Source organism: Candoia aspera, chromosome 12 (assembly GCF_035149785.1).
Source record: "Candoia aspera isolate rCanAsp1 chromosome 12, rCanAsp1.hap2, whole genome shotgun sequence".
NCBI lineage: Eukaryota > Metazoa > Chordata > Lepidosauria > Squamata > Boidae > Candoia > Candoia aspera.
The window spans coordinates 6,747,666-6,760,075 of NC_086164.1; the positions used below are offsets into that span (position 1 = coordinate 6,747,666).

At 36.6% G+C, this 12,410-nt stretch overlaps 1 protein-coding gene across 1 annotated transcript in view; it reads left to right on the forward strand.

Moving 5' to 3' along the window:
• Positions 1 to 12,410, forward strand: part of STAG2 (STAG2 cohesin complex component) — a 47,363-nt gene that overhangs the window by 12,198 nt on the left and 22,755 nt on the right. Inside the window, exons 2-7 of the mRNA XM_063313655.1 lie at positions 7,738 to 7,892; positions 8,252 to 8,330; positions 9,290 to 9,451; positions 10,296 to 10,392; positions 10,832 to 10,908; positions 11,891 to 12,095. Coding sequence (XP_063169725.1) covers positions 7,849 to 7,892; positions 8,252 to 8,330; positions 9,290 to 9,451; positions 10,296 to 10,392; positions 10,832 to 10,908; positions 11,891 to 12,095 — 664 coding nt within the window. The 5' untranslated portion in view covers positions 7,738 to 7,848. The remainder of the gene's footprint in view (positions 1 to 7,737; positions 7,893 to 8,251; positions 8,331 to 9,289; positions 9,452 to 10,295; positions 10,393 to 10,831; positions 10,909 to 11,890; positions 12,096 to 12,410) is intronic.

The following is a 12,410-nucleotide window of genomic DNA, read 5'->3' on the forward strand; positions in this document are numbered from 1 at the left end:
TGCCTGTCCTAGATCCCAATCCAAATGTAAAATGTCCATCTTTAAAATAAAATCAGCTGTTTAAAAAAAATCTTACAAAAATTGAAAATCAAGGTAATACTATTTTTTAGACAGCCACACAGTGAGCAACTTGGGAAGTGTGGGTTTGTCGGCCTAACCTCTGACCTGAAAAATTGAAAATCTGTTGGGCAAGTAATCATGCCCCTCATTACTTGTAGTACATTTTGTGTGAATAGTGACAAACATGCTCAGTTTGCTTCAGAGTACTGGATGCTTGGTGCAAACTGTGGATAGCTAAAGTCGTTGTGGTCTGCTTAGTTTAAGATTCTCAGATGATCCATTGCTGGATTCCAAATGGTGGATTATGTAAAGTTTTGATTCACAGAATACAGCTTTGATTTAAAGAAGTCATTATTTAGAATAACAAATACTGTCAGTAGCTTTTGAAAACCTATTTTTTTTAGAGCCAGGATTCACTGGTATGCATATGGTTAATAACTTCCACATAACTCTAGAACACACAGTTATTTTTTTAAATTTAAATTGCAGCATAATCTTAGACCAAAATAAGTACTGTTCATAGGATAGGGTTTAAATAAACTGTACATTGATAAAATGAGAACGCGGTGGTGCTGCGGGTTAAAACCGCTGAGCTCCTGAGCTTGCCGATTGGAAGGTCGGCGGTTCGAATCCGTATGACGGGGTGAGCTCCCGTTGCTAGTCCCAGCTCCTGCCAACATAGCAGTTCAAAAACATGCAAATGTGAGTAGATTAATAGGTACCGCTTCGGCGGGAAGGTAACGTGTAGTCATGCTGGCCACATGACCACGGAAGTGTCCACGGACAAACGCCGGCTCTTCGGCTTTGAAACGGAGATGAGCACCGCCCCCTAGAGTCGGACACGACTGGACTTTACGTCAAGGGAAGCCTTTACCTTTACCTTTACATTTATAAAACCATTTGTGTGATGCCTAAAATTAATCATAATTAAAAGAGTACAGCCTTTATAACTTAAATAAACAGTGTGGTGGGGGACCAGAATGACTAAAGATAACCCAGCGAGCAGTGAGAATGTTCACTGACGTCTAAAAGTGAACCAGAAAAAAAATTGGAAAGTGTGTAGACCGATGAATTCATTTATCATCAGACTCTGGTGAAAGGGATTGTAGGCTTACTTGATTGAAGCAAGGTGGCCCTGTTAAGGGATGAAGGTAGAATTTTTCAGTGCAAATCTACTTGGTTCACCTAAAGTTCGATAAATTAGGGAAATCTTAATTCCTGGATGCCTGAATAGTACTATCTCTGTAATTTTAAGATCTCATGCACTGTGGCCAGATCAGGGAAATTTTATTTTTATCCAAATTGTAATAGGCTGGGAATAATAGATTTATTGAAACTATCAGGTTACATAGTAACATTACATAATTTCTGGTGTTGGTTGATTTGACAGCATATAGCTAGATATAATTCCTCCTTGAAATAATGATCGACTTTCAAGTATATTTAGCTTGGAACAACAGCAGAAAGTATTGATTTAGTATGTATTTGTAACTTTTCAAACTTACTCTGCAACTTTCCGTTGTTATTGATAGAATTGATAATGGCACTGTATATGCCATATACAACATAAACATTTATCTGTAGTTTTGTTTCTGCCCATTTGATCAGCTTCTCATGTGGCAGTAAAAGCATAGTCTGCTCAGATCGTTAGCATTCCTTTTCTCCAAGCAAGAATTTATTATTTGTTTATTACGTTTATTTATATGCCACAGATTTACAAGATATATTTTGTGTATCGTGTGTGTGTATATAAAATGAGGTAAACGTCATAAAAGGTCTTACGAAATCTGTGAACAATCACCACAAACCCATCATACTCCAAAGCATAAAAAAACTATATAAATTAAAGTGGCAGCCTAGTGTCACCGTAAAATAGAAACCTCACAGGTTATAACTGAGAAGCCTGTCTAAACAAAACAGTGTTGACAGCCTTTTGGAACATTTGGGCTGTTTTGCTGCACTGTCGGGTGGTTTCAAGTTCTAACTGGTTTTCTTCCAAGACTTAGCAACAGAACTAGTTGCAATTAACTTCCTATAAAATCAATTGGCATTTGTTAACCTGCATTTTTTTTTTCCTCTTAGTTTGTGAGATAATAGAAATATTATACATCTAAAAGAAAACTTCTCTGAAGAATGTCATTTTCTCAAATCCCTTTCCTTTCCCCTCCTCATTTGTTAATAAGGGCACATTCCAAAGGACATCTAATGGTGGCATTATGGTAACTTTTTCCAGCCTGGGAATAATGCTTGCTAGAAATAATAAAAGAGTTGTGGTTTTAGGGTACCGGGGTGGGAGAATCTTCACAATAACAAAGGAAAGGTCCATTGTGCAATGTTGCTGGGAATGTGTCTATAAAAATTTTTGTTTTGTGAATGCGAAGAAACACTCTGCATTTGCAATATGCAATTTGTGGACCTCAGCAACGGTTTAAGACGCAATGGGGGTAGGGGTGGTTAAGTTGGACATTCCCAGAGAGAAGAGGGGAACAAAATTAATGCAGCACACAATCAAAAGTACATGTGTAGAACATCTGGGAATTCATGTGTTTGTATATATTATGCATGCCTGATAGCCAAGTGTTTACATATTTGGCAGAATAAGTGACATAGCTAATGCATAAGTAGAAGCTTTGATTCATCCGTTGTTTTGTAGGAAACTGAATCCCAAAGTTCCATATTGTGGATTTTAGTTGAAAACAAGATTGAGGTATATGATTGTGAAATCTGGTACGTGTGTTTCCTGTGTAAAGCAGTATACAATTTTCCTGATTTTTCTAAAACCTGATTATTAAATGAAGATAATATGTTACTTACATACATTCTCTAGTTCACACTCTTTAGTTAATATAAAATGTGAAGCAAGACATGGCAGTTACAATCCATGGATACTTTTCAGTTAACTTTTGTTCACAATCGTGTGATTACGGACTGAAGCTAGTTAATTTTCATAATGAAACAAATGTTAGGGTTTCAAAAAATTGCCTTAATTTAGCTTTGGTAAATTATACCTTGCTTCTTCAAAATCCCAATGCCTTTGCATATTCAGTTAAACCTCAGTTGTATTTAAAAGAAAAAAAAAACCCTGCTTGGCTTCTCACTTGCTTAGGATTCCTCCCTCTTCGACATGGTGAGATCAGGATTAGGAATTTTATAGGTACTTAGATAAAATGGAAATTTAATCTTGTTAACCATCCCCTCCCCACTCTAGGAGAAGGGATGGTGGAACTACTCATAAGCTGTTTTGTGGGTAATGCACGGAGCATACCAATCAGCTACTTCATGTAAATAACTCACGTGAACTTCCACCTTCTCATTGTCAACAGCATTAATCATCATGCGGTATTATCACTCCATCCATGTTACGCATAGCTAACTCAAAACACATCCTTGTTTTTGACAGTGCTCTTACTCATCATACGTGAGTGAGGGTTTCAGTGCAGGATGGCAAATGGAATTCCATGCAAGTGGACATGAGCCAAGGAAGGCTCAATCCCAGCCTATGCTTAGCGGCCTTCTTAGTGCCCCTGCTACACAAAGAGGAGGGAAAGTCATTTTTCTGCAACCAGCTGGCAAAGAATGTAGGGATGGCTTTGAATCTGTCGTACAGACTGGAATCATCGCTAAACTTGTTTACAGTTAATCGTGAGTAGTTTGGGTAAAAGTAGTGATTTGTGAGAATATTATCTGATGGGCTTCAATTTAGTCAAGAGATGTCAGTGCTATCTGTGCATTAGGTGAAATCCTCTTTGTAATTATTCACCTTGGAGCACAGGGATATCTTTTTCCTGAACAATAGCAGTAATACTTTTAGGGTACAATATGTTTATGTAAGTACTGATGAGCTACAATTCCCAACCATTTTACTTTAGCAGTCATAATTCATGCTCCCTATCCAGCTAATCAGGAATTAACAGAGATATTTAAACTTCTCATTAGGGCTGAACCCAAATTGTTCATTCCTGGCTTGTTTAGGGACTCACAAGTAATGATTTAAGATTATATCTTCAAGTGTGTTAGAGAAATGACAAACTAGGTTGAGACATTACGCAGAACGTTTGCTCCCAAACAAATACCCCCTCATTCACACTTTTACTTTTAAGACTGCTTGGGAGGGAAGTTGTTACATTACTAAAAATTCTAGCCTGATCAATTGAGGAGTTGCATATTTGAGAAATGTTATTTAGAGAATTGCCAAATGCACATCTAATGAAACATAGTTCTCTGTTGGCAGTTATTTCCTGTCAAGAAGTTGCCTGATCAACCTCTGTGTGACCTGTCTGACTGAGTTTTGGATTAGAGCTCCACCAAGTGATCTTTCGGCATGATACATTTTCTTTTTTTAAAATAAGCTGATTATGTTTTAGCATCACTTAGTGGCAGTTTGAAATGTAGCTTTTCTCACTGCCAAGCAATTCTAGGACTTCAGCCTAAAAGTAAACATCTAGGTTTTACTTTTACTTGATCAGATGTAAAGTTGATGGTATATATTTGAAGCTAGACAACACAGTATGGGAGTTTGTTTCACAGTTGAAGTTCAAAATGGTAATTCAGAAGTTCATGCAGTTTTAAAGGTATTCTTTAAACCACTGTGGGAGTATTTTACATAGAAGTGGGAGCTTTAAAACCTGTCTGACATCATGTTGAGATTTGGTGCAGGACAACGGTGTATACTGAGTCATTGCAGAGAAAACATAATCTTTTATATGTTCCTGTGCAATTTATTTAGTTTGCTGTATTTCCTCATGAGATGTGTTGATGTCTTCACATTATTATAAAGTTGGAAGGGACCATTTAGCCCAACAGCCCTAACCTGTCCAGTGCAGGAATTCAAATTAAAGCATCTCTGTTTAGCCTCTACTTGAACACTTCCAGTGAACTGGCTACCTCTCCTGGTACAGGTGGTCTTCGTTTAACAACCACTTATTCAGTGACCATTTGAACTTACGACTAGACCTTGTACTTAGGATGTTGCAGCATCTCACGATCACATGTTTACAATTTGCACCCTTCCCTGCTGGCTTCCCACAAGCAAATTCAGTGGGGAGGCCGGCGGGAAGTTGGAAGTTGCAGTCATGTAAGATCCTTGCTTCATGATCTGCGTGGTCCCAGTTTAATGACGGCAACTGGGAGTGCTGTCACTAAGTGGTCATGTGGTTTTTCAACTTAAGACTGCATCGCTTAATGATGGAGTTTCTGGTTCCAATTAGCGTAGTTGAACAAGGACTACCTGTAATTGGTTCTGTGGAGTTGGTGTTACTATTAGGAATTTTCCCCCTAACATTCAAAAATCAAAATCTTTATTAAGGCCTTTAGGCCAGAGAACGCTACAATAAAAATACATTCACTCAGAACTTATCTTCCTTTAATTTGATACAGTCTAGACCTTCCTTAGTACATTCTTTTGGTATTTGAAAAATGCTGTCATACTCCACTCTCCTCCTTTTCAGATATTCCCAGCTCTTTCAGTATCTTGTCATAGAACTTAGTTTCTAATCCCCTGATCATCTTCCTTGTCCTTCTTTGACTTATTTTCCTGGATTTTTCTTTCACTGTGGTGCCCGGAGCTGGATCCAGTTTTCAAGTTGAGATCTGTCCAGCACAGAATAAAATGAAGTAATTATTTCCCATAATTTGGAAACTCTCCTTCTCTTAACATAACCTATAACTGCATTTGTTCGTTTGTTTTCTGGCAGCAACGTCATACTGTTGACAATTTTATTCCAAGCTCTCTTTCACAAGTATTATTACCAAGCCAGGTATCCTTCACTTTATACCTGTGCATTTGATTTGTATCCTAAGCAACTGACCTCTCCAGCCTGGATGTTCTCTAGATGTGTGGATTTCAGTTCCTAGAATCCCCCAATCAGCGTGGGCATTGTTGATGGTTACAGAGTTTATACATCTGGAAGCATCTGGATTGTTGAAGGCTGTGCTAAGCTTTAAGATGCAGGACCCAAATTGCAAGAATTTAAGATATTTACAGGATTGGTAATAAGTTAATAGTAGTGAAATTAATTTCAGCGCAGCTAGTTATAAGCATGGATAGAAAATTGCAGAGAGAGATTAATAGGAACCTGTAGAAGTAGAGATGAAATCAATTTCTTATGAAGATACGATAGAAGGAACAGTTGTAAAGAGACATGCCCAATAATTTTGATTTCTTCTGATCCTTCCTTTGATATATTGTTGAACTGGCCCTCTAGCAGAACATTAATTTGAGCACTTAAAAAGCTGTCCTGTATTTGGATAGCACTGAGGGCTTAAAATAATGTAAGTTGGTGCACAGGAGGTTTGGTCTCCATGTTAGATACATAGAATTAGTTTAATTTTGCAATTCTATATCTGTGATGTATTGTGCAAAGAGTTCTCTCACCCTTTCAAATGGCAAAGATAGTGGAAACTATTCGAAGAGAGATGCAGTTGATATAGACCTTTTGGGAGGGAGGGAAACCAGAAAGGATTAATATTGGTACATGTTTTGTGATCATGGCTTGTTTTAATTGTGATTTGTTGGATGAGAAAAAGTCTGATTCATATGAAATGCTAAATAAACCATAAATATAGTTTCCGACCACAGTGGTTGGGTATACATATCACATGAAGTCAAAATCAAAGCAAACTACTTCATGGCTTAATACCAAAAGGGATACATATTTTTTTAATCTATATGGACCCAATGTATGGGAAAGGAAACAGACTACTTCAAATTTGCTGGAAAATGTTTTAACAAGCGACTTCACATTACCTTATATTGCATACGTACTGTGCCTTAAAAGAGTTGGCCAGGATATAAACTAAGGAAGAAGTGCTTTTTCATTTCTCTTGAGGAGCACTAAGGGTCTGGTTGATACGTCGAAGTTGACTACACCAAAACTCAGATGCCCTTCATAATGAAGAAATTAACTTAGTCTGTGACATTGTGATGTTACTTGTGTTTTTGAGGTTTGTAGAGCATTCTATTACGTTTATTCCAAAAAAAGAGGTTTCAGAATGTATTTCTGGGGACCTTAAGGAAAGATAAATGTGCATAGTACTGCAGCCTCAAGTAAAAATGGTTCAGTTTTGCGCAAAGTAAACACTCTGAAGGCTACTGAAGAAGTGGTGGTGATGAGAGCTGCAGAATTGCAAACTGTTATGCTGCTAGTGAATATATATATGTACTTTGCTATATGAGAAGTAGGGAGAAAATGAAGATAGAAACCACTGTTTTTATAGTAAATAAAATTGCTTGTATTATTTGGACAGAAACAGTTATGTAATGGAAACAGTTATGTAATGGAAACAGTATTGTAATACTGTTATGCACATGTGTGAAGTGACTGCATCTGGAATTCTGTGTATAGTTCTGGTCACCTAGCCTAAAACAGTTACTGTGCGGTTTCCGAAAGGATTCAGAAAAGGATGAATAAAATAATTAAAAGATGATGGAAGTACTTTTCCGGTAATTTTGTCATCTTGACATATTTCAGAATTTGGCTCATTCATTTAGATGGAAAACCCAGACTATAAAAAAAAGAAAACTTTTCATATTTTTACTGGACAAGCTGGAACGGCCATTTGACCCTGAGAGAGGCTTTTTTTAAATGGTCAGAGGGAAACATTGCTGCACTATTAACAGACCAACAGAAGTCACAGGAAACTGGGCAACTTCCTTAACTATTATTTTGTTTTTGACAGGTATAGACTACTACAAAAATAGAAGAAAGTGACAAGCAAGTACACCAATTATCAACAACTGTTTTTTGAATGTATTTCTAATACAGTAGTACCCCAGAAGATGATAAAGAAATGATAGCAGCTCAAGAACCAACAACTAACTTTGCTCTGATTCAGTAAGTAACTAAAAATTATCAGTATCAAATTAGAGATTCACAAAAATATTTTCATCTTGCTTTTTTTTGGAAAGAGTAGAGGCAGGAAAAACCATATAGTTGCTTTAGTTTTTGGTTTAAGTTAACTCCTATGTCATTCCTTGGTTTATTGGTGATTTTTGGCAACTTACTGAGTTGAATTTCCTCATTTCACTTGAGTTATGACATAATATTTGAGGAAATTCCTGTACTTTCCTATGCATACCATAGTGGAAAACACATTTAAGTGAATGTAGCATGTTCAGAGTATAATATGTTGCATTAAAGCAATAATATAAATGTTTCAAGTGAAATAAGAATGTAAAAATATGTCTTCCCAGGGAATCTGAAACACACTTTTCTTCAGATACTGACTTTGAAGATATAGAAGGAAAAAATCAGAAACCAGGAAAAGGGAAGGTATGTGTATCTGGCATTCTCAGTCTTGGCATGGAATTATAGGGGTAGCAGTAGAGTCTTTTATATATTACTAAAACAAAATTTAACTAATGCCACTACCTGAGACTGCAGTGCTTCTGTGAGATTATGTAAAAGGATTTGGTGTAATAATGGTGAATGTCATGAAGCCCTTTCATATATTGGAAACTATTCCAGGAGGTTTCCAAAAGTTTGACTGAAAAAGCTGGCAGTACACTACATGTATCTTGGGTATCCCAAGATCAGCACATGTCACCCTTTTGCTCTGCGAGCTGCATTAGTTGCCAGTCTGCTTCCGGGTCCAATTCAAGGTGTTGGTTATCACCTCTAGAGCCCTACATGGCACAGGTCCAGGCTACCTGAGGGACCATCTCCTCCCCATTGTATCAACCCGTCCCTCCAGGTAATGCAGAGAGGGCATGCTACGGGCCCTGTCTGTAAGAGAGCTCCATCTGGCGGGATCCAGGGGGCGGGCCTTCTCCCCTGCCCTTTGGTTCTGTCATCATGCCTAGGGCATGAGGGAGAATAGTCATTCCGGGGGATGGCTAGTCTCTTAGAAGGACCCTGCTCTGCTTGCGAACCACAAAGAACTTCCAGCCATTGGGGTTGTTATCATATTTATTTTATTATGTATTATGGTATTTTACAGTTTTATGTTTCTCTTATTTATGTTTTATTGTAAACCGCCCAGAGTCCTTTTTGGGAGATGGGCGGTGATAAATTTGATTGATTGATTGATTGATTGATTGATTGATAAATAAATAAAGTGCTCTTCCCTGTATTGTGTTTAAATTTTTCATCTCAACGAATAGAGTGTCAGGCCATGTGTGACAATAAAAAGTTAATAAAAAGATGGATAAGTGCATTTATTCAAGTAAAAATGCACATTCTGTTTTACCCTTTAAGTTGCTAAGAAATACCCGGGCTTGTTATTTACGCAGACCTGCAAAAAGGGGAAAAAGGCTCCAGGAGAGAAAACAAAAGTTGGAAATGGAGGAGGGAAGGCTGGTGGTCCAAATCGAATGAATGGGCATCATCAGCAGAATGGTGTGGAAAACATGATGCTGTTTGAAGTTGTCAAAATGGGCAAAAGCGCTATGCAGGTAACTCCTTTTTAGGGGCCTTGTTGCTGATTTGTTGGTGAGGAGAATATCCATTTCCATTTCAGGTCACTTCCAGCTTAAAATGCCATTCAAATTCCAGATTTCTAAATAAATATCTAAACAATTATTTGAAGTTTGCTTGTTCAACGAATTTTTAACATTAAGCGGAGTTTGTACAGAATGCAGCTGTAACCATTCTTCTGTGAAAGTGTAAGCCTATGGCTTTCTGCAACCGGCTCTCCCATTGTCTTTAATGAAAGCACTGTATGTATATTTATTTGGGTGTCACACCATTCTTTGAGACTCAGGCTGCAGCTTTATTTTAAAATTTCTCAATTATTTTTAAAAATTAAAATATGGTATCTGTCTAGAAAAGGAGTTGGTTCTGGTCTATGACCGCAATAAAGATTTGATTTGATTTGATTTGATTTGATTCGATAATAAGTTGGCTCAGAAGAGCCTTCTGTTTGTTTTCTTCTTTAGAAAGTTTCAGGACAAATTTGAATCCAACTCAGTGCACATGACTTTTTGTTTTCTGATTTTGAAATTGTCTGATATAACTCTTAACCCTCTGTTACAACTTAAATTAGGTCACAAATAAAGTTGAGGCAGACAGGAGGATTTAGATATCTAAGTTCAGACTGACTGTTGCTTATGTTTCTCAGCCTACTTTGGAAAAACGAAAATATTTCTGGTTTCTGAAAACAGTGTTTTGGAGAATGGGGGAAAACTGAAAACCTAGGGGTATAAAAAACAAGAATTTTGGGGTGGTGATTGTGTGTATAAGCATGGATAGATAGTAACAGTAAACATCCCTAACTTAATGATGGCTTTATTACCTTAGTCTGTGGTGGATGACTGGATAGAATCCTACAAACATGACAGAGATATAGCCCTCCTTGATCTCATCAACTTCTTTATTCAGTGCTCAGGTTGCAAAGGTAAGATTTATATTTGGGGATAGGTTTTCTTCTATATTAATTTCATAAAAATCCTCACATCCCTTCTTTGCTAGTATTCTGCTCAGCTACACCATTACAATTAGAACTTCCCATCTTAAATAGTACTTTTGCAATTCATTTGTAATTCCCCCCCTTTTTTAAATATAGGCTGTTTTTCCCCTTACATTTTTAATTCTATTCTGACTTTTCAAAAACTGAGAGCCTGCTGATAAAGAAATTAATATGTCACTTATACAAAGATTTGCATATGTAAGATAGTCTATCAAATTACAATTATGTATATCCACAGTATTTTAAACATTTCAGTCAGAAAATGACACATTTCAGTTTATTGTATTATTGCCTAAACAGCATTTTTTTTTATAATTTATACTTTGAAGTTTGAGATTTCATAGTATTCCCATTCTGTAATTTGTAGGGGTTGTAACAGCAGAGATGTTTCGACATATGCAAAATTCAGAAATAATTCGAAAAATGACTGAAGAGTTTGATGAGGTAAAATGGACATGTCTGGATTTATATTTTCAAAACTGGTTGTCATATATCCTTTTGAGGGAGATGGGTGGTTACAAAATTTGATAAATAAATTTGATAAATATATGTCTTTCTTAAAATAATTCCTTCTACTAAGAAGCTTCTGAAGTACTTATTACAGTTCTTTCAGTTGAAAATGCATTTGTTCCCTTGTGATTTCTGTTTCTACAGCTATTTTTTAAATGTATTTTTGGGAGGTTGATCAATTAACTGTGGAGGGCATATGAAATCTCTTAGTTCATTGGAGACAGTGATAATCGGTGTTTCAGCTAGCTGAGTATCTCTTACAACTTAGCACTTCCCCTTTAAGAACTTACTTATTAATAAGGTGCATATGAAAAACAGGAAAAGTCTGTATAGTAGGCAAGTTTGCCATTGTGGTTCCAGAGTAGTGGCATTGATAGACATGTGCTCCTAAGTTGTACTCTTCATCAATATATTCCATTAATTGCTCCTCTCTTACTTTATTTAGGTGATCTCATACATCATTTACTTCTTTTTTACTTTCCAGCCCAGGTGCTGATACATTTATAAAATTAGTTAAATTCTGTGCAGTAATTCAGAAACTTAGAGAAGGAAGATATAATACAAAGGAGAGATTTAAACTGAGGTTTGAAGTTCAATAATTTTTTAAAAATTGCCTTGACAGTCTTACGATATTAAGATGTTGCATTTACTATATATTTTTATGTATTTACATTAACTTTATTTCGTTCTGGGTTTCTGTGCTCTGGTGTATGAGCAAAGTAAATAAAATAATACCTGGAAAAAATAAATTATAATTAAAAATATGATAGTTCTTGTTCGTTGTGAGACATATACCTGTGTGGAAGACCAATGAAATCTCTCTTTTGGTTCATCCGGTCATTTGAATCTGTCCTTTGATTTTAAGTAGCAAGATAATGCAATCATTTTGGTGCAATTGACTTGTTTTATATTCTAGGACAGTGGGGATTATCCGCTCACCATGGCTGGTCCTCAGTGGAAGAAATTTAAATCAAGTTTTTGTGAGTTCATTGGAGTACTGGTCCGGCAGTGTCAGTATAGTATCATATATGATGAATATATGATGGATACAGTGATTTCACTACTTACAGGACTATCAGACTCTCAAGTCAGGGCATTTCGACATACTAGCACACTGGCAGGTAAACCTTCATCAACTTGATTTTAAAAAAAAATTGTTGGAAGGTATCCGAATTGTTAGGTTCTTCTAGATTTTAATCAGCTTGAAATATTTAGGTTAGGAGGCTGAGAGAGACCCATGTGGGAATGGTTTTCTATATTTATGCTTCTCTTCCATTTCCTTTAAGTAGGGACAAACCGAGGTTGTTTTAAAGTTAAAAATTAAGGAATTGGCCAACATGCTGACCGTGTCTTCTCTAAGTGCTCTGGCTGTGCAGAGTGATTCAGGTGTGAAAGTACACTTTAAGATGCTGCCCTATCACTTTGAAAGGCTTTTC